This window comes from Nomascus leucogenys, chromosome 10 (genome assembly GCF_006542625.1).
Source record: "Nomascus leucogenys isolate Asia chromosome 10, Asia_NLE_v1, whole genome shotgun sequence".
Taxonomy (NCBI): domain Eukaryota; kingdom Metazoa; phylum Chordata; class Mammalia; order Primates; family Hylobatidae; genus Nomascus; species Nomascus leucogenys.
The window spans coordinates 25,492,521-25,514,414 of NC_044390.1; the positions used below are offsets into that span (position 1 = coordinate 25,492,521).

Genomic DNA, 21,894 nt, shown 5'->3' on the forward strand with positions numbered 1-21,894 from the left:
CGTGGCGTTAATTGCTTTTCTTGAAGTGACAGGCTCATTTTGTTCATTTGCAAGAAAAGATCTACCACAAATCAAAGTTTAACTGTAGTTTGTCATTTAAGTAGACATAATGTTGCATGGGAAAGTGGCTAAGTCAGCTTGCATCTCAATGTCACAAGTGCTTTTCATCAAGACAACCATCATACTTGGAAGAGGTGCTTTAACATACACTTCCCATCTTGTTCCAGAGAATATAAAAAAGACCTGTATACAAGGGCCAAGATTTAATACGTACTGCTTTGTCAAAGACATGTATGAGTAAAAATTGCTGCCCCCCAACCACCACTTTTTTTGGAGATAGGGTCTCACTCTGTTGCCCAGGTTGGAGTGCAGTGGTGTGATCGTAGCTCATTGCAGCCTTGAACTGAAGCTCAAGGGATCCTCCTGCCTCAGCCTCCCAAGTAGATGGGATTACAAGCATGAGCCACTGTGCTTGGCAATTTTTTTTTTTTTTTAATTATGAGTACAAAGTGGTCAAAACAGTGACTGTTAATAGAGGCGGGTTTTTTTTTGGCCACTGCCGTTATTTGTGCTAAAGTGCATGCAGTTTTACAGCTGGTACTTTTATACCGTCAAGTGTACATGTCAACAAAGTAAAAAAGGGAAATGACATCTTAGTTTTATCTTGAAAACAGTTTTACCCTAATCAACTCCCTAAAAGAATCTACTCCCCCTTCCCCCAGCAGACAACATTTTTGGGAACCACTGCTGTAGAGATTATTATTAGTACTTAGTTATAATGTCTTCATTTCAATAGGTACTTGTTATTCAAATTGGGTTGCCATAAAGAGTCTAGGCACATACACTACTGTTATATGTGTACCTAAGCAAGGACCCTTACAATTTAGTGTCATTAGTGTGTTTGATGGAGTATAGTCAAGATAGCAGCAGATTTATTTACAGAGAATATTTATATTATAAAAGCCACAAAGTAGGAATTTTATTCTATTGATGTATAATTTGGAGTGTTAATTCGTATTTTTTCCAATCTGGCTTTCTGTTTTGTTTCTAGGCTTGCATTGATGACAATGTTGATATGGTGAAGTTTCTGGTAGAAAATGGAGCAAATATTAATCAACCTGATAATGAAGGCTGGATACCACTACATGCAGCAGCTTCCTGTGGATATCTTGATATTGCAGAGTAAGCCAGTTCTGCGTTTTAATTTTATTCTAATACTGTTTGACAGACCTGAGTGTTTATTGAAATGATAAAGATAAATGAGTGAACTCTTACATTACTTTAATTCATGAAAATTATTCTTTCCAAGAAAGAAAATAAGTGGTTATTGGGAATCCATATATTTTCAGAATCAGATCTTCTTTCTGTCTCCCCGCCCTCTTTGGCCTTTGGTACTTTGTATTAACATTAGTAATTGTACACATTCTCTGTCTCCATGTTTTTTCTTTTGAGTACAGCTAGAGCTAGAGCATTGTCAAATGATTGAGGGTCAATACTTAGCAGCCTAACTCATTCCTTTATAATCATAAATTTGGCAACTGGCTTACATTGCTATAGGGAGAATATGATACATAGTTCTTCAGTGAGCCTGTTTACTTAGTTTTTCTGAAGATTGTCTTTTTTAAAAAATACATTTTTTAGAAAATTCAATGAGAAATAGTCATTGTATTCTCTACTACCTTTAATGTGTGGTTACATACTAAGAACCTCTGATTTTTTTAAAGCATTTAACAATGGAAGTATAGATATCTTGAAAAATAATTTTTTCATTAAATTATTTTTCTTACTACTATCTATCCACACAGTAAACAGTTTTGTTGTCTCTCTGCTTATATATGAAAGCTTATCAATGAATAAATATTGAATATGGGAATTCTACTCTGTAAATATCTTAGTAAGCCTTCATGGTTTTATCTCTATACATTTTGCTTTTTTTCCCCACTTGTGCTGGAGATACAATATCTCAATTTCAAGGCAGAAACTGTATGGTGAGATGGAAAGTGCTCCGGCCTGGGAACGATAAGGTCTGAATTACCTGAATTTTATTACTGACTCTGCCACTAATTATATGACATCTTTCCATAATTTGTTTCCTCTTTGTTTGCCATGATTTCTTTGTATATAAACTGAGGAAGTCTTTTTCCCATTGCAAAACAGCAGTGGTTGTTCAAACCTAACAATCATGATGCTCAAGTTCTTTACTTCCTTTTTGGACTTTTCCTGCTCAACAGAAGACTTAGATCTCTTCATAGAAAAAAAAAAACAGATAATTGTGCATTTATCTTTAACTATACTTAATGATTAGGCTCTGGAGTTAATTGATATGGAATATGAATGCTGCCTCAATCACTATCAAGGAGTATAACCTTGACAAGTTGTTTAACTTTTCTAGGCTTTGGTTTTCTCCTCTATAAAGTAGTATTTCCTAGGTTTGTTGTGAGGATTAACTGCAGTAATTCATCAAACGTAGGACCTGGCTCATAGGAAATAGTACATATTAACTTTTGACCATTACCTTTTGTGTCTACACTGGGAAAATGAAAACTCAACCTCTTTCTTCAGATGTTTAATTCTTATGTTTCCTTTTTGTATTCATGTTTCTGAGTTTGAAAAGACAATATTAATTGTCTTGAATAATTTCTTTGCATAGACTTGATTAGGTCACAGACCTATTGTGTCAGTTGGAATGCTTTTAGCTGCAAGTAATAGAAAACCCAATTTAAAATGACCCAAAGAATAATGGTACTTGTTATACAGGATAAAATATCATTTAGAGGAAGGACATTTAGGTTTATTAAGCCACTCAGTGATGTCAGCAAGGACCTGGGATCTTTCAGTTTTTTCTTCTGAATTTCCCAAAAATGGACTTTATTCTTAGCCTTCTCCCCTCTTGGTTACAAGATGATTGCCACAACTTTAGAATTGTGTTTTACATATCCACATCCAAAAGCAAATAAAAATATGGATTGCAAGTAGAAAATATCCTCTCTGTATTCTGTGTACATCAAAGAGGAAAACCTTTCCCAGAGAGCCCTCCAGTTTCTGAAGATATCCTACAGTGGGACTTCTTTTGGCCTGGTCCTGGTCATTTGTCCATGTTGTAGCTAGGAAAAGTAAATATCTTGGCATATTCAGCTTTTACATGCTGGTATATAAGAAGTATGAGGTAAGCCGTTTGTTGCAGTTGCTAGTGTTATCAGTAGGGTGACTTCAGTTTTTGGAGGGTGGGATATGGAATATATGCTTTACAGGACTTGTGCAAACAAAAGTGACCTTTTTTGGCCAAGGTTGACTATAGTTGCTAATCTAATTACTTTAGTTTGGATTTATGACTGTGCTGTAAACTATGGAGTTTCCTTGAACCAGATTAAAATTAGAAGAATAAGTTTTCCTTTTTATTCTTTCTGCCACGAGATTCTTTTTTAAAATAATGACTATTTTTATAAAAGGCAGTTTAACTCTAGCATGTACTGGATAATTTGTTAAGGTGATGATAGCCCAAAATCCTTCCAAATGCCCAGTTATTCAGCATAATCTCTTTTAGCAGGTTGGGCATGGTGGCTCATGCCTGTAATCCCAGCACTTTGGGAGGCCTCACTTGAGCTCAGGAGTTCGAGACCAGCCTGGGCAACATGACAAAACCCCATATCTGCAAAACATACAAAAAAATTAGCCAGGCACAATGATGTGTCCCAACTACTCTGGAGGCTAAGGCAAGAGAATTTCCTGAGCCTGGGAGGCAGAGGTTGCAGTGAGCTGAGATAGCACCATTGCACTTAAGCCTGGGTGACGAGTGAAACCCTGTTTCAAAAAAAGAAAAAAATACAACCTACAGAATGGGAGAAAATTTTTGCAACCTACTCATCTGACAAAGGGCTAATACCCAGAATCTACAGTGAACTCAAACAAATTTACAAGAAAAAAACAACCCCATCAAAAAGTGGGTGAAGGACATGAACAGACACTTCTCAAAAGAAGACATTTATGCAGCCAAAAAACACATGAAGAAATGCTCATCATCACTGGCCATCAGAGAAATGCAAATCAAAACCACAGTGAGATACCATCTCACACCAGTTAGAATGGCCATCATTAAAAAATCAGGAAACAACAGGTGCTGGAGAGGATGTGGAGAAATAGGAACACTTTTACACTGTTGGTGGGACTGTAAACTAGTTCAACCATTGTGGAAGTTAGTGTGGTGATTCCTCAGGGATCTAGAACTAGAAATACCATTTGACCCAGCCATCCCATTACTGGGTATATACCCAAAGGACTATAAATCATGCTGCTATAAAGACACATGCACACGTATGTTTATTGCGGCAGTATTCACAATAGCAAAGAGTTGGAACCAACCCAAATCCCCATCAATGATAGACTGGATTAAGAAAATGTGGCACATATACACCATGGAATACTATGCAGCCATGAAAAATGATGAGTTCATGTCCTTTGTAGGGACATGGATGAAGCTGGAAACCATCATTCTCAGTAAACTATCGCAAGGACAAAAAACCAAACACCGCATGTTCTCGCTCATAGGTAGGAACTGAACAATGAGAACTCATGGACACAGGAAGGGGAACATCACACTCCAGGGACTGTTGTGGGGTGGGGGGAGGGGGGAGGGACAGCATTAGGAGATATACCTAATGCTAAATGACGAGTTCATGGGTCCAGCAAAACAACATGGCACATGGATACATATGTAACAAACCTGCACATTGTGCACATGTACCCTAAAACCTAAAGTATAATAATAATAAAAAAAAAGAAATACATTAAAAACACCTCTTTCAGCAGTTAATTTCACTAATGATTAAGTGAAATTAATGAAACCCTAGTTTTCTTGGGTATAGAAAAATAATAGTCTGGTGGCCTAATTGATAGGGTGAAGATAGTCCACAGATCAATGTTTTATAGGCATGAAAGAAAGCACTTAATAATAATAATAATGGACACAATAGTTATAAACCAGGGGATAGGAAACTGGAGCATATGGTCACTGTGGTAACTGAAGTATTTTGGAGTTAAATTTGTTGCAAATCCTAGTTCTGCCATTCACTAGCTTTGCGTGCTTGACCAATCTACTTAGTCTCAGTAACTTAAGATTATTTATAAAATTGGAAAGATCTAGTTTCTTCCTAAGTCTTTTTTCTCATATTGCATTCCACTTCACATTTTTCACTCTGTCAATACTGGACTACTTTTAGTTCCCCAACATTCCCTGCTGGTTTACATCAGTGTGTCTTTCTTCATAATAATTTATTTGCCTGCTGTTGCATTACTTGAACAGCTTCTACCAAACTCTCAAGATGCAGTTTGTATAAGGGTCATTTCTTCCAGGAAGTGTTTCTGATGTTCTTGGCAAATTCATCATCATCTCTAACACATCAGTTGTTTGTTTATATGCTTCTTTACTAACTGCATTTATGCACAGAATAGTAGTAATTCATGCCTATTGATATGTACAGTGAAGACTAGATTAGTTTACTCTGAGGATTTGAGGATGATTAGGATACATTGAGTTCTAAATTTTTAACCTCTTTTGGAAATAGTAGAACAAAGAATGTCAGATTACAGTTTCATTTCTAGGCATTTAACAATTTTGCATTTGGTCTGTAGCGTAATAGAAGCCAAGCGAATAGGTAGATGAATGATGGCTCTTCATACACTGGCTCAATTATCTCACCTTTTCACCAAAATAATTACCCTCAACTTTTGCTTATTCTTAACAAGGTAGAAGTCCTAGGGTAAACTAAAAATAAAGATTGTTTAGTAATGTCCTTTCTCCAGAATGGAATGGAGGACAAATAAATGAGGTAAGTTTGTGGAGCCTGATTTTATGCTCAGCATATGCATTGTTTTAATAAATACTCACTGCCTTGAGTTTTTAATTCTTAAGAATATTATTACTTTGATTAACATGTTTTAAAAATTATGCAGTCAGTATTTAAGCCCCTACTGTATATATCAGGTCAGATACTAAAATGTATGCATTAACATCATTCTTTTCCTTTGGGGTGCTGAATCACTATTATGGGCAGAATAGTGTCACCCAAAATTCTTAGTTGAAACCCTAACCTCCAGTACTTCAGAATGTGACTCTATTTGGAGAAGGGGCCTTTAAAGGGATGATTAAGTTAAAATGAGGCTGATGGAGTTGTTTCTCATCCAGTCTGGCTGGTTTTCTTATAAGAGGAAGACATTTGGACACAAAAAGAGACACCAGGGCCCCTCTCATAGAGAGGAAAGAAACCATGTGAAGAAACAAGAAGACAGACACCAGGGCCCCTCTCATAGAGAGGAAAGAAACCATGTGAAGAAACAAGAAGACAGCCATCTACCAACCAAGGAGAGAGGCCTATGAAGAAACCAAAGCTGCTAACACATTGATCTTGGACTTCTAGGCACCAGAACTGTGAGAAAATAATATTTCTATTGTTTAAGCCGCCCAGTATGTGGCATTTTATTATGGTAGTCCTAGCAAACTAATACAAGCAGTATAAACTTTCCACTATCACATCAAGGCATACTCTTCCTTAAAACTTACAGTGTTAATGTCATTGGCTATGGATCAAAAATAAAATGGAACAGTATAACTTTGGACATACTAGAAAAGGCAAATGATTTTAGAGCCCAAGAACCCATGTATGCAATTTATTGTTCCAATCTTGAATTATCAATTCGTTATACATCTGTGGCATAAATTATAATTGAATTACTACGTGCAAAGCATTGAAAACCAAGTTCTCTGACTGAAGAAATAATTAGATGAACACATAGGAACTATACAATGGTAACATTTTAATTGTCATTCTTTTTTATTTATTAGTTGGAATATTTTTGTAAAAGAAACTTTCTCATGTCTACTATTTGGTTACCCTTTGTATTAGTCCATTCTCACGCTGTTGTAAAAAACTGCCCAAGACTGGGTAATTTATAAAGGAACAAGGTTTAATTGACTCACAGTTCCACAGGGCTGGGGAGGCCTCAGGAAACTTACAGTCATGGTGGAAGGGGAAGCAAACACATTCTTCTTCACATGGCGGCAGGAAGAAGTGCCAAGCAAAGGGGGAAAGGCCCCTTATAAAATCATCAACTCTCATGAGAACTCACTCACTGTCACAAGAACAGAAGCATAGGGGTAACCACCGCATGATTCAGTTACCTCCCTCTGGGTTCCTCCTACAACACGTGGGGATTATGGAAACTACAATTCAAGATGAGATTTGGGTAAGGACACAGCCAAACCATATTACCTCGTACAATTTTTATAGGGGAGACCGAATATATTCTTTATTATTTCTCCTTATGTACTGGCTTTTTAAATAATGAATTTCCTTGCTATCTACCTTCAGTAAGGACTAATTTTTTTTTCTAGTTTAAATAATACTAGGAGCTCATGCATTTGAACATATTTTCTATTTTATTTTATTTGTATTATACTTTAAGTTCTGGGTTACATGTGCAGAACATACAGTTTTGTTACATAGGAATACAGATGCCATGATGGTGTGCCGCACCCATCAACCAGTCACCTACATTAGGTATTTCTCCTAATGTTACCCTTCCCCTGACACCCCACCCCCCACAGGCCCTGGTGTGTGATGTTCCCATCCCTGTGTCCATGTGTTCTTATTGTTCAACTCCCACTTATGAGTGAGAACATGCGGTGTTTGGTTTTTTCATCTTGCGATAGTTTGCTGAGAATGATGGTTTCCAGCTTCATCCATGTCCCTGAAAGGACGTGAACTCATCCTTTTTTATGGCTGCACAATATTCCATGGTGTATATGTGCCACATTTTCTTAATCCAGTCTATCATTGATGGGCATTTTGGTTGGTTGCAAGTCTTTTCTATTGTGAATAGTGCTGCAATAAACATGTGTACCTGTGTCTTTATTGCAGGATGATTTATAATCCTTTGGGTATCTACCCAGTAATGAGATTGCTGGGTCTAATGATATTTCTGGTTCTAGATCCTTGAGGAATCGCCACACTGTCTTCCATAGTGGTTGAACTAATTTACACTCCCACCAACAGTGTAAAAGCATTCCTATTTTTCCACAACCTCTCCAGCATCTGTTGTTTCCTAACTTTTTAGTGATCGCCATTCTAACTGGCGTGAGATGGTGTCTCATTATGGTTTTGATTTGCATTTCTCTAATGACCAGTGATGATGAGCATTTTTTCATAGGTCTGTTGGCTGCATAAATGTCTTCTTTTGAGAAGTGTCTGTTCATATCCTTTGCCCATTTTTTGATGGGGTTGTTTACTTTTTTGTTTAAATTTGTTTAAGTTCTTTGTAGATTCTGGGTATTAGCCCTTTGTCAGATGGATAGATTGCAAAAATTTTCTCCCATTCTGTAGGTTGTCTGTTTACTCTGATGATAGTTTCTTTTGCTGTGCAGAATATCTTTAGTTTAATTAGATCCCATTTGTCAATTTTGGCCTTTGTTGCCATTGCTTTTGGTGTTTTAGTCATGGAGTCTTTGCCCATGCCTATGTCCTGAATGGTATTACCCAGGTTTTCTTCTAGAATTTTAATGGTTTTAGGTCTTACATTTAAGTCTTTGATCCATCTTGAGTTGATTTTTGTATAAGTTGTAAAGAAGGGGTCTAGTTTCAGTTTTCTGCATAAGGCTAGCCAGTTTTCCCAACACCATTTATTAAATAGGGAATCTTTTTCCCCATTGCTTGTGTGTGTCAGGTTTGTCAAAGATCAGATGTTGACAGATGTGTGGTGTTATTTCTGAGGCCTCTGTTCTGTTCCACTGGTCTGTATATCTGTTTTGGTACCAGTACCATGCTGTTTTGGTTACTGTAGCCTTCTAGTAAAGTTTGAAGTCAGGTAGTGTGATGCTTCCAGCTTTGTTCTTCTTGCCCAGGATTGTCTTGGCTATGCTGGCTCTTTTTTGGTTCCATATGAAGTTTAAAGTAATTTTTTCCAATTCTGTGAAGAAAGTCAGTGGTAGCTTGATGGGGATAGCATTGAATCTATAAATTACTTTGGGTAGTAAGGCCATTTTCACGATATTGATTCTTTCTGTCCATGAGCATGGAATGTTTTTCCATTTGTTTGTGTCCTCTCTTATTTCCTTGAGCAGTGGTTTGTAGTTCTCCTTGAAGAGGTCCTTCACATCCCTTATAAGTTGTATTCCTAGATATTTTATTCTCTTAGTAGCAACTGTGAATGGGAGTTCACTCATGATCTGGCTCCTGTTTGTCTGTTTTGGTGTATAGGGATGCTTGTGATTTTTGTACATTGATTTTGTATCCTGAGAATTTGCTGAAGTTGCTTATCAGGTTAAGGAGATTCTGGGCTGAGACGATGGGGTTTTGTAAATATACAATCTTATTATCTGTAAACAGTGACAATTTGACTTCCTCTCTTCCTATTTGAATACGTTTTATTGCTTTCTCTTGCCTGATTGCCCTGGCCAGAACTTCCAATACTTTGTTGAAAAGGAGTGATGAGAGAGGGGATCCTTGTCTTGTGCCGGTTTTCAAATGGAATGCTTCCAGTTTTTGCCCATTCAATATGATATTGGCTGTGGATTTGTCATAAATAGCTTTTATTATTTTGAGATACATCCCATCGATACCTAGTTTATTGAGAGTTTTTGGCATGAAAGGCTGTTGAATTTTATCGAAGGCCTTTTCTGCATCTATTGAGATAATCATGTGGTTTTTGTCGTTGGTTCTGTTTATGTGATGGATTGTGTTTATTGATTTGCGTATGTTGAACCAGCCTTGCGTCCCAGGGCTGAAGCCGACTTGATCGTGTTGGATAAGCTTTTTGATGTGCTGCTGGATTCGGTTTGCCAGGATTTTATTGAGGATTTTCACATCGATGTTCATCAGGAATGTTGGCCTGAAATTCTTTTTTTGTTGTGTCTCTGCCAGGCTTTGGTATCAGGATGATGCTGGCCTCATAAAATGAGTTAGGGAGGATTGCCTCTTTTTGTGTTGATCAGAATAGTTTCAGAAGGAATGGTACCAGCTCCTCTTTGTACCTGTGGTAGAATTCGGCTGTGAATCCATCTGTTCCTGGACTTTTTTTGGTTGGTAGGCTATTATTGCCTCAATTTCAGAACCTGTGATTGTCCTGTTCAGAGATTGAACTTCTTCCAAGTTTAATCTTGGGAGGGTGTATGTGTCGAGGAATTTATCTATTTCTTCTAGATTTTCTAGTTTATTTGCATACAAGTGTTTATAGTATTCTCTGATGGTAGTTTGTATTTCTATGGGATTGGTGGTGATGACCACTTCATCATTTTTTATTGTGTCTATTGGAGTCTTCTCTCTTTATTAGTCTTGCTAGCTGTCTATTTTGTTGATCTTTTCGAAAAGCCATTGATTTTTTTGAAGGGTTTTTTTTCTGTCTCTGTCTTCTTCAGTTCTGCTCTGGTCTTAGTTATTTCTTGTCTTCTGCTAGCTTTTGAATTTGTTTGCTCTTGTTTCTCTAGTTCTTTTAATTGTGATGTTAGGGTGTCAGTTTTAGATCACCCCTGCTTTCTCTTGTGGGCATTTAGTGCTATAAATTTCCCTCTATACACTGCTTTAAATGTGTCCTAGAGATTCTGGTACGTTGTGTCTTTGTTCTCATTGGTTTCAAAGAACATCTTTATTTCTGCCTTCATTTCGTTATTTACCCAGTAGTTACTCAGGAGCAGGTTGTTCAGTTTCCGTGTAGTTGTGTGGTTTTGAGTGAGTTTCTTAATCCTGAGTTCTAATTTGATTGCACTGTGATCAGAGAGACAGTTTGTTGTGATTTCTGTTCTTTTACATTTGCTGAGAAGTGTTTTACTTCCAGTTATGTGGTCAGTTTTAGAATAAGGGCCGTGTGGTGCTGAGAAGAATGTATATTCTGTTGATTTGGGGTGGAGAGTTCTGTAGATGTCTATTAGGTCTTCTTGGTCCAGAGCTGAGTTCAAGTCCTGGATATCCTTGTTAATTTTCTGTCTCGTTGATCCATTTAATATTGACAGTGGAGTGTTAAAGTCTCCCACCATTATTATGTGGAAGTCTAAGTCTCTTTGTTGGTCTCTAAGAACTTGCTTTATGTATCTGGGTGCTCCAGTATTGGGTGCATATATATTTAAGATAGTTAGCTCTTCTTGTTGAATTGATCCCTTTACCATTATGTAGTCACCTTCTTTGTCTCTTTTGATCTTTGTTGGTTTAAAGTCTGTTTTATCAGAGACCAGGATTGCAACCCCTGCTCTTTTTTTTTTTGGCTTTCAATTTGCTTGGTAGATCTTCCTCCATCCCTCTATTTTGAGCCTATGTGTGTCTTTGCATGTGAGATGGGTCTCCTGAATACAGCACACTGATAGGTCTTGAGTCTTTATCCAATTTGCCAGTCTGTGTCCTTTAATTGGGGCATTTAGCCCATTTACATTTAAGGTTAATATTGTTAGGTGTGAATTCAATCCTGTCATGATGCCAGCTGGTTATTTTGCCCATTAATTGATGCAGTTTCTTCATAGTGTTGATGGTCTTTACGGTTTGGCATGTTTTTGCAGTGGCTGCTACCAGTTGTTCCTTTCCATGTTTGGTGCTTCCTTCAGGAGCTCTTGTAAGGCAGGCCTGGTGGTAACAAAATCTCTCAGCATTTGCTTGTCTGTAAAGGATTTTGTTTCTCCTTCACTTATGAAACTTAGTTTGGCTGGATATGAAATTCTGGGTTGAAAATTCTTTTCTTTAAGAATGTTGAATATTGGCCCCCACTCTCTTCTGGCTTGTAGGGTTTCTGCCAAGAGATCTGCTGTTAGTCTGATGGGCCTCCCTTTGTGGGTAATCCAGCCTTTCTCTCTGGCTGCCCTTAACATTTTTTCCTTCACTTCAACCTTGGTGAATCTGACAATTGTGTGTCTTGGGGTTGCTCTTCTCGAGGAGTATCTTTGTGGTGTTTTCTGTATTTCCTGAATTTGAATGTTGGCCTGCCTTGCTAGATTGGGGAAGTTCTCCTGGATAATATCCTGAAGAGTGTTTTCCAGCTTGGTTGCATTCTCCCTGTCACTTTCAGGTATACCAATCAAACGTTGATTTTGTTTTTTCACATAGTCCCGTATTTCTTGGAGGCTTTATTCGTTTCTTTTTAGTGGTTTTTCTCTAAACTTCTCTTCTTCCTTTATTTCATTAATTTGATCTTCCATCACTGATATCCTTTCTTCTGCTTGATCGAATTGGCTATTAAAGCTTGTGCATGCTTCACGAAGTTCTCGTATTGTGGTTTTCAGCTCCATCAGGTTATTTAGCTCTTCTTTACACTGGTTATTCTAGCTAGTCATTTGTCTAACCTTTCTTCAAGGTTTTTAGCTTTCTTGCTATGGGTTAGAACATGCTCTTTTAGCTCGGAGAAGTTTGTTATTACCGAGCTTCTGAAGCCGACTTCCGTCAACTTGTCGAACTCATTCTCTGCCCAGTTTTGTTCCCTTGCTGGTGAGTTGTGTTCCTTTGGAGGAATAGAGGTGCTCTGGTCTTTGGAATTTTCAGCCTTTCTGCTCTGGTTTTCCCCCATCTTTGTGGTTTTATCTACCTTTGGTCTTTAACGTTGGTGACCTATAGATGGGGTTTTGGTGTGGATGTCCTTTTTGTTGATGTTGATGCTATTCCTTTTTGTTTGTTAGTTTTCCTTCTAACAGGCCCCTCAGATGCAGGCCTGTTGGAGTTTGCTGGAGGTCCACTCCAGACCCTGTTTGCCTGGGCATCACCAGTGGAGGCTGCAGAACAGCAAATATTGCTGCCTGATCCTTCCTCTGGAAGCTTTGTCCCAGAAGGGCACCCCCCTGTATGAGGTGTCTGTTGACTTCTCCTGGGAGGTGTCTCCCAGCCAGGCTACACAGGGGTCAGGGACCCTGTTGAGGAGGCAGTCTGTCCATTATCGGAGATTGAATGCTGTGCTGGGAGAACCACTGCTCTCTTCAGAACTGTTAGGCAGGGACGTTTAAGTCTGGAGAAGCTGTCTGCTGCCTTTTGTTCCAATATGCCCTGCCCCCAGAGTGGATTCTAGAGAGTCAGTAGGCCTTGCTGAGCTCTGCCCAGTTCTAGCTTCCCTGCCGCTTTGTTTACACTGTGAGCCTAGAACCACCTACTCAAGCCTCAGCAATGGCAGATGCCCATTCCCCCCGCCAAGCTCCCGCATTGCAGATTGATCTCAGACTGCTGTGCTAGCAGCGGGCAAGGGCATGAGACCTGCCGAGCCAAGCACGGTGGGGGGATCTTTTGGTCTGCTGGTTGCAAAAACCATGGGAAAAGTGCAGTATTTGGGCAGGAGTATACTGCTCCTCCAGGTACGGTCACTCACGGCTTCCCTTGGCTAGGAAAGGGAAATCCCACGACCCCTTGCGCTTCCTGGGTGAGGAGACACCCCGCCCTGCTTCAGCTCGCTGTCTGTGGGCTGCACCCACTGTCCAACCAGTCCCAGCGAGATGAAGCAGGTACCTCAGTTGGAAATGCAGAAATCACCCGTCTTCTGCGTCGATCTTGCTGGGAGCTGCAGACTGGAACTATTCCTATTTGGACATCTTGGAAGTGACTCCCATTTGAACATATTGATGTGTTTCAGTCCATTGTAGCTATTATCCTTATCAGTTGGCAAATTGAACCATCTTTGATCATTGAGAGGCTCTTGAAGTTGGCTTCCTAAGACCTTGGGACATGACCAAATAAAGTGGTCTTTAAAAGTTCCCTTACTCTCTGGTATTGCAAGATTTTCCAGACTAATCTTTTATATTCCTGCCCAAGGCCTGGAGTCCTCATTTCTCCAAGAAACCCTGTTCCTTAGGATGGCTACTGAGAGTGCTCATTGCTATTGGGTTGATCATTGTTTCCAGGTCGAAATCAGCACCAAAGTGTTTTTTTCTTTAACTTCTAACCTGTGTCACTGTTTTTCCTCTCATACATTGCTGGGAAGCACAGGATTAAAGTAACGCATAATTACTAATTTGCCTCATCATGTATTACACATACATTACACTGAGTATAATAATGCCACCACCACCACCACCAGTATGATTACTGAAATCATTCAAAGTTTTGTTTTTGAGGGTTTTGTTTTGTTGGCATATCTTTTTGTCCTTAATATATTCAACTTGGGATATACCATCAGGTTACTATGTGTTGAATTCACTTGAGTTTACTTTTAAAAATTTTAATTTTGTTTTATAATTTATGTAAAATACTAGTTCCAATGGCAATACCTGCTCTACCACCCTATTTCATCCCATACCCTATAAAAAAAGTTTAAAAAACTATCTTCTAGTTTGCTAATAAAATTATTATTTTTATTAAAGTATTAACCCCCCCCATCTTTTGTAATAAATGATAGAATATCACACACGTATTTCTCCACTTTGCTTTTTTCACTTAACAGTCTATTCTGGAGATCACTATCTAGTGGAGTATAGAGATACTCGTCATTGTTCTTTTCAGTTGTAGTACTCCACTGTGTAGTATTCATTATAGTTTATCATTTATTTGGTGTGTCCCTCTTAATTGACCAATGAATGTTGGTTAATTGAATGACTGTAATTTTAGTCTTGGAGTTGTCCCTTTTTTTGTATTCTTGTAAGTTATAGGAATTTTATGTTTATCTGTAAAATATTTTGTATATGAATAAGAAAATCTAATGATTAATTAACATTTTGGTTTCTGGTGTAATTATTTGGATATAATCTTTTCTGTTATTTAATTTTGTCACCACATTTGTTTTTTAGGCTTCCACTACAAATACTTAAGGCACACTTTTATCTTGAATAGCTTTAGTGTTCAGTTTTCCAATGTAAGAGGGAAATTAGCCCTATATTAGCCTAGCATTATGTGGCTTCACAGTTCATGGAGTAGACTACTAATTGGTGCACTTAACACATTTTTCTTCTTGTTTAAAGTAATTTTAAAGACATTGCTGTTGGAGATTTCATATCTTATTATAAAATACTCATAGAATTTTGTTGGTTTGTTTGAGACAGCGTCTTGCTCCGTCCGCCCAGGCTGGAGTGCAGTGGGGTGATCATAACATACTGCAGCCTGGACTTCCTGGGCTTAAGCAATCCTCCTGCCTCAGCAGGGGTAGCTAGGACTGTAGACTTGCACCACTGCTTCTAGCTAATTTTTTTATTTTTATTTTTTATTTTTGTAGAGACAGAGGCTCGCTGTGTTTTCCAGGGTGGTCTCAAACTCCTGACCTCAAGTAATCCTTCTGCTTCGGCCTCCTTAAGTGTTGGGATTATAGGAATCAACCATGAGGCCTGGCCCAGTGACATTTTCAGTATGGAAAAAAATTCATTAGCTTTGTCACTTGATCATTAAATAATTAGCTATTTAAGGATATAACTTTGAAATATGTGTGGCGACTTACTTATGGCTTGGCTTTTCTTCTGCATTATAGCCTTTATTTTATAAAAATCCAACAGAATCCTAAGATTTCTGTTGGCTCAGCTTTAAAATATATCCAATATCTATTTCTCATTACCTTTCTCCATCTCTCTTTGATCCTGAGCACTGTTGTTTTTCTTTTTTTCTTTTTCTTTTTTTTTTAAGACAGAATCTCACCCTGTCGCCCAGGCTGGAGTGCAGTGGCGCGATCTTGGCTCACCGCAGGCTCCACCTGCCGGTTTCATGCCATTCTCCTGCCTCTGCCTCCCAAGTAGCTGGGACTACAGGCATGTGCCATCATGCCCAGCTGATGTTTTTTGTATTTTTAGTAGAGGCAGGATTCCACTGTGTTAGCCAGGATGGTCTCAGTCTCCTGACCTTGTGATCTGCCCGCCTTGGCCTCCCACTGTTGTTTTTCACTGGAATTATTGCAGTTGCCTCCTTGTAGGCATAACTGTCATCTTTCCCACATCTATTTTTTTCACAGTAGCCGTAATGATCGTTTTAAATTATTTTGCGTTGTAGCCATAATGATCGTTTTAAATTATTTTGTGTTGGGTAACATGACAGTTTTATTGAAAGCCTATCAGTGGGTTTATGCTGCATTCAGGGTAGAAGCCAGAGTTCTGGTGGCCTACAGAAGTATGCTTTGGTGCCTTGTCACCTCTCTGACTCCATCCTCCACTCTTTTCTAGGCTTTGTGCTAAACCTACACTGTCCCTTGGTTGAGCCTTTAAACAGACTAGGCATCTTGCCTCACGGCCTTTCCATCTATTTGCAGGTTCCTCTGTCTGGAATTCAATAATGCTGTTATTTTCGGTGCTTTGAAAACAGAAATTTCAGGAATTTCAGAAATTCTTGCCAAATCTAAGAAAATAAACCTTACCTCCCCACAGCAAGAAATATTATAGTATAGGAGTTAAGAGCTCAGGCTCAGGAGTTAGGCAACTCTGTTTAAATCTTAATTCTGTTAAGTAATTCTCATCAACTTTGAATGAATTACCAGCTTCCCTAAGCCTCCATTTCTTCATCCATAAAATGGAAATATTAATACTTGTACCTAATTCGTAAGATTGTGAAGATTAAATGAGATCATGTGTATAAGACACTTGACACAATATGTGGCAAGTATTTCTATTCAGTAAATATTAGCTGAATTAGTTGTTATTGTTTATAATACAATTTTTGGTTACCACTTTTCAGTGAAAAACAGGTAAGCTCTTGGGTTTCCCAGATTATTTAACAAAGGAAACTATCATTTTGTCTCTTGGTTTTAGGGCAAACTTATCTAGAAGAGGAGCAGAGGAGAATGAAGTAGTAATTTGTCATATTTTCATTCATATGTTGTTATGTGGGCCATAGGAAAGTTGGCAAATCCATGAATTTCAATTTTATTATATATTTCTTGTCAAGAATACTTTATTAGTACAAAGCATATCATGTATTTTGATTAGAAGTCTTGGAGAAATTAAGATCTTAGGAAAATATTAAAATTTTATTTGGGGTATTTATATCCTTGTATAATGATAATGAGATACATTTGCTAAAAGCTATAGATGTTCCCATATACATTCTTAACTCGGTTTTTCATGGAAATTTATGGGAATGTTCACTGTTACTCCTATTTCACAGTCAGAACTGAACTCTCATTCTTGAGACTTAAATTCTGATGATATTTTTTCCATTATATCATAACTGATAGTAGCATTGGGCACTGTGAGATTTGAAAATGACTGCAACATAGATTCTCATCTTCAGGCTTATAGATCGATACACATGAAGTCACTTGTATACTTCACGTATACAGTACTTGGTAGACTAAATGGACCAGTATATAAGGAACTCTGAGGAAGAAGTGCTTAATTCTGTCTAGGCCAATTAAAGAAAGATTCTGGAGGAGGTAACATTCGTTTATTTTAAATGATGAGCATAATTTTTGCTTCTGCGAGTTGAGCTGCCTGAGGAAAGTCATGTCATTCACGAATGAGAAATAATATACGATAAAGTTCTTTTAACTGGCTACCACTGTATTTATACTTACCATTTCTTTGTTAAAACTTATTGACTGATATCCATATACCTAAACATTGCAGCTAATAGGCCACTTCTACTAAGCTCACAGTTCTGTTTCCAACGTTGAATTGCAGACCTATCGAAAGTTATTTGTATGTGTTTTCTACCTATCAAAACCAGAATATTGTTGCTAAGATAACAAAGTTGAATACTTTGGAAAGACTCAATAGCAATGCCCTAAAAGGATGGTTGCTGTTTAATTAGATGGGGGTGAGACAACTCAAAGACTGAAAGAAAAAAAAAAACTAAAAGGATTGTGTACTCAAATTGCTTTGTTTTTGACTTCAAGTTTTTGGTTCACTCTAAAGACAGTTTGAAGTCTTAGATAACACATCACGGATATCATTTATGCAAGAAAGACAGCATGGATTTATAGTCATGAAGACATAGACTAGTCTTCACTAAAGGATGGATAAATAAATATGCATTTATGTCTTGTATGATTAAATAAATGCATTATTTATGCGTATTTGTTATATTTTATGATTACCTATTTCAGTCAGCCTTTTTGGTTAACCAAGCAAATACTGGTTCTGATTGCATTAAACAAAAGGGCCTTATTGGAGCCATAATTTCTTGGAGAGAAGGCATTAGTGGAATATGGAGAGGGTAGCAGATAAGACTGGGAAAGTGAGCTGGGGTTACAACGTAAAGGATTTGTATGCCAGGCTGAGTTTGTCCTTTGATGGTGATGCAGTTTTAGGGAAGTGATGACCTTTCAGACTGTTTTCTTTGGAAGATTCTTGACAAATTAGAGAGGTTGGGCAAGAAAACTAGGGCAGTGGCAGTGAGATTGGAAGTATAGCAGATCTGAAAGAAATTTGGAGAATAGAATTGATAAGTCTTGGTGTGATTTACTGGATCTAAGTACTAAGGTAGGAAGAAAAATCAAAGGTGGTGCTAATGATGATAAATAGCTAACATTTACCCCAAGTGCTTACTGTGTGTTTTTTTTTGTTTTTTGTTTTTTGTTTTTTTTTTACCGTTCTAAGTCCTTTAAATAACATAATTTCAGTCATCCTAACAGTCACATAAAAATGTACTACTACCCACAGGTCCTTATGCATAAACCTCCAAAACTGCAAAAAATGAAAACATAAATTTTAAGTTTGTTATAGGCACACTTGGCAACAGATCATGACCTGCACTGATGGGAGGCTATTTGTAGTCTTTATCTCACTTAACTGTAAATGCGTTTTTTTTTTTTTTTTTTTCCCAGAAATATTTTTGTGTTTGGTTATGGAGTGCTGCCCCAGACCTGGTGGGAGTGTTACATAATCCATAATATTATCTTTCTAAAATATGAAAAACTTTTACTTTTCTTCTGCTGGTGGAAATGTAAGTTAGATCAGCCATTGTGGAAAGCAATTTGGTGATTTCTGAAAACCTTAAAACAATTACCATTTGACCCAGCAATCCCATTATTGGTTATATACCCAAAGGAAAATAAATTTGTACCATAAAGATACATGCACATATATGTTCATCGCAGCACTATTCACAGTAACAAAGACATGGAATTTTCTTTCTGTTTGTTTTTCTCAGACCTCTTAGAGTGAAAAAAAATATGAACAATTTTGAAATTTGGGTTTAGGCGAGAGATAATAGACCTGTATTAATAATTGTTATTTGGGGGCCAGGCGCGGTGGCTCACACATGTAATCCCAGCACTTTGGGAGGCCGAGGCTGGTGGATCAAGAGGTCAGGAGATCGAGGCCATCCTGGCTAACACGGTGAAACCCCGTCTCTACTAAAAATACAAAAAATTAGCTGGGCGTGGTGGTGGGTGCCTGTAGTCCCAGCTACTCGGGAAGCTGAAGCAGGAGAATGGCGTGAACCCGGGAGGCAGAGCTTACAGTGAGCAGAGATCGTGCCACTGCACTCTAGCCTGGGCGACAGAGCAAGAGTCCATCTCAAAATAATAATAATAATAATAATAATAATAATAATTGTTATTTGGCTGGGCACAATGGCCAACACCTATAATCCCAACACCTTGAGAGGCCTAGGTGGGAGGATTGCTTGAGGCCAAGAGTTGTAGACCAGCTTCAGCAACATAACTACCCCATCTCTACCAACAACAACAAAAAAATCAGCTGGGCCTGGGGGTGCATGCCAGTAGGCCTACTTACTTGGGAGGCTGAGGTGGGAGGATCGTTTGAGCCCAGGAGTTTGGGGCTGCAGTAAACTATGATTGCACCTGTTCACTTTAGCCTGAGCTACAGAATGAGACCCCATCTCTAAAATAAAATAAAATAAAATAAAATAAAATAAAATAAAATAAAATTATAGATGAAGAGACTGAGTCATAGAGAGAAATCACACAAAATATGTGTCAGAGCTAGGGTTTGAACCTACACAGTCTTAACTTTTCAATTGTGCATTTTAGACACTACACTATTCTGCCTCTCTTTCTAGCCTTTGTCATTGGGAAAATGATACCATTAAACTTATTAAGGGATCTAAAGAGCAGAATTAGGGGAAGCTGAAGAAGAGGGAGACAGTGTAGTAGAATATTAATTTAGATTGGTCTAATTTGAGCTATCAATGGAAAAAGTACAGTAGGAAGCCAGAAATATTTTGGATATATTTATAATGCACATATTGGATTTCAGCAGATCTAAGGTGCCATCGTTGTAACATCATAAATACCGATTTTAAAAATTAAATAAAATTATGATGCAGTATTTATTTTTATCCCATAAGTTTCCCCTGCCCCCTCCCCCAGCCACACACACACAGTGTCATTCTCTGTGCTGCTTAGAGTATATAACATTGCTTGCTTGGGATTTTCTTCTGCATCACTGATAGGCATTCTGCAAGCTTTGATTTTGGCACTTTATTGATCTTACCATAAAGTATCAACATAAAGTTTTCAGACAACATCCAGAAGAAATTTTGTATAATAGTTAAGGTCAACAAATACGATTCCAACAACACACATAACTCAACTGAAGTGAAAACAATATAAATAGCTGTGACTGGTGTCACATGTGGATGATAGTGACAACCCAGTCATGTCTGCCACCTGGCCAACATCAATTATACAAAGTCATTGATTTTAAGATTCATTGATTATAGAAGATTTCAGTGACATTAAAATGTGTAGGAAATGTGCATCTTAGAATTGTTAAACAATAAGTAGTACTTTTGCCTCTGAGAATTGGAAGTTGCAGTAATAAAGTAAGATGCTAAGGCATGTAAATGTTTTTAATAAATACGTGGTTTTCAAGGTTAATACATGATTGAAAAGGTTTAGAATCAATTCTCTAGGGAAAAACTGAGAGAAAGATTCTGTCTTGAGCGTTTCCTATGTTTAAGAGTTACTTTATGAAGAAAATGTAAATACTTCCCCTAATTGTGAATTTGTCTTTTATAAATGACAATCTGGGTGCTACATATTACAAATAGATTAATTTCTCTCATAAGTGTTAGCCTGGTCTTTGTTACTGGTAAAATTAATTATACTGTATGCTGAGTACAACTAAAAACTCTGAATATTATATGTAAAACACAAGAAGACACTGCAAGGTGGAGAGAATAAGGCAGAGGAGCTTGGGATCTCAGGACCCAAATAATGACACAGCAGTAGTTCCCTGCCTTTTCTTTTAGCCTTATGTATTCCATAATTAGAGCTGAAGAAGCTGATAACCCAGAAGTGCGATGGCCACAGACAAAGAAAGCACCAGCAAAAGCCCAATCTTTTAAATACTAGTAGAGGGACACCCTAGCAAGACAGAAAACTTTTTGAGAATAACCATTCTACTTCAACCAAACACCACGGAAAAAAACCTTGGTCACACTCATACCTGCAAAGGCCAAGTAGGGATCCTAGATTTCCATCCTCACCAAGCTGTTATGAGGCACCCTAACACCTCCTCCACTGGAATTGTGTCAGATTAGGCCAGGTACAGAGTTGGGACTTTAATTCCCATAGAATGGTTAACTAGCCTTTCCCCAACTTGTAGTGTTACTGGAGACCATGTGGGAAGCCAAAACTTCTACGATTATTTGGGAGTAAAGAGGAGCTTCTATCCTTCCCTGCTAAGTGGCATCAGAGGAGTCCTATTGGAGAATGAATACTTCCACCACTTCTAAGCACTAAAAAAGCCTTTCTCTACCTACGCACCCCAACCCCCAGCACCCAGGGGTATTAGTAGAGGCTACATGGGAGCAGTAGCTTCTCAGCCAGAGACATGTCAGTGGAGGCAGAGTGGAGAGTCAGGATTCCCACCCAGCCCAGGGGAATCAAGAAGCTGCCCCATCTGTAGTGTAAATGGAGGACAAGTGGGGAACCTGAACATCTACCCCCAACTTGCTGAAATGAGATGGCACCTCCCTATCTTCATCTGCTGGAGCAAGATCAAACAAAGCCAACTAACACGGAAAATTTAAGTAAGATCTAGAGTCTTATAATACCCAAAGTGTGCAGATT

At 38.1% G+C, this 21,894-nt stretch overlaps 1 protein-coding gene across 2 annotated transcripts in view; it reads left to right on the top strand.

Annotated features, from left to right (window-relative positions):
• PPP1R12A (protein phosphatase 1 regulatory subunit 12A) overlaps positions 1-21,894 on the top strand; it is a 161,438-nt gene that overhangs the window by 60,397 nt on the left and 79,147 nt on the right. For both annotated transcript variants that reach the window (XM_003259586.3, XM_012500121.2), the window contains exon 2: positions 1,052-1,182. In XM_003259586.3, the coding sequence (XP_003259634.1) occupies positions 1,052-1,182 (131 nt within the window). The remainder of the gene's footprint in view (positions 1-1,051; positions 1,183-21,894) is intronic.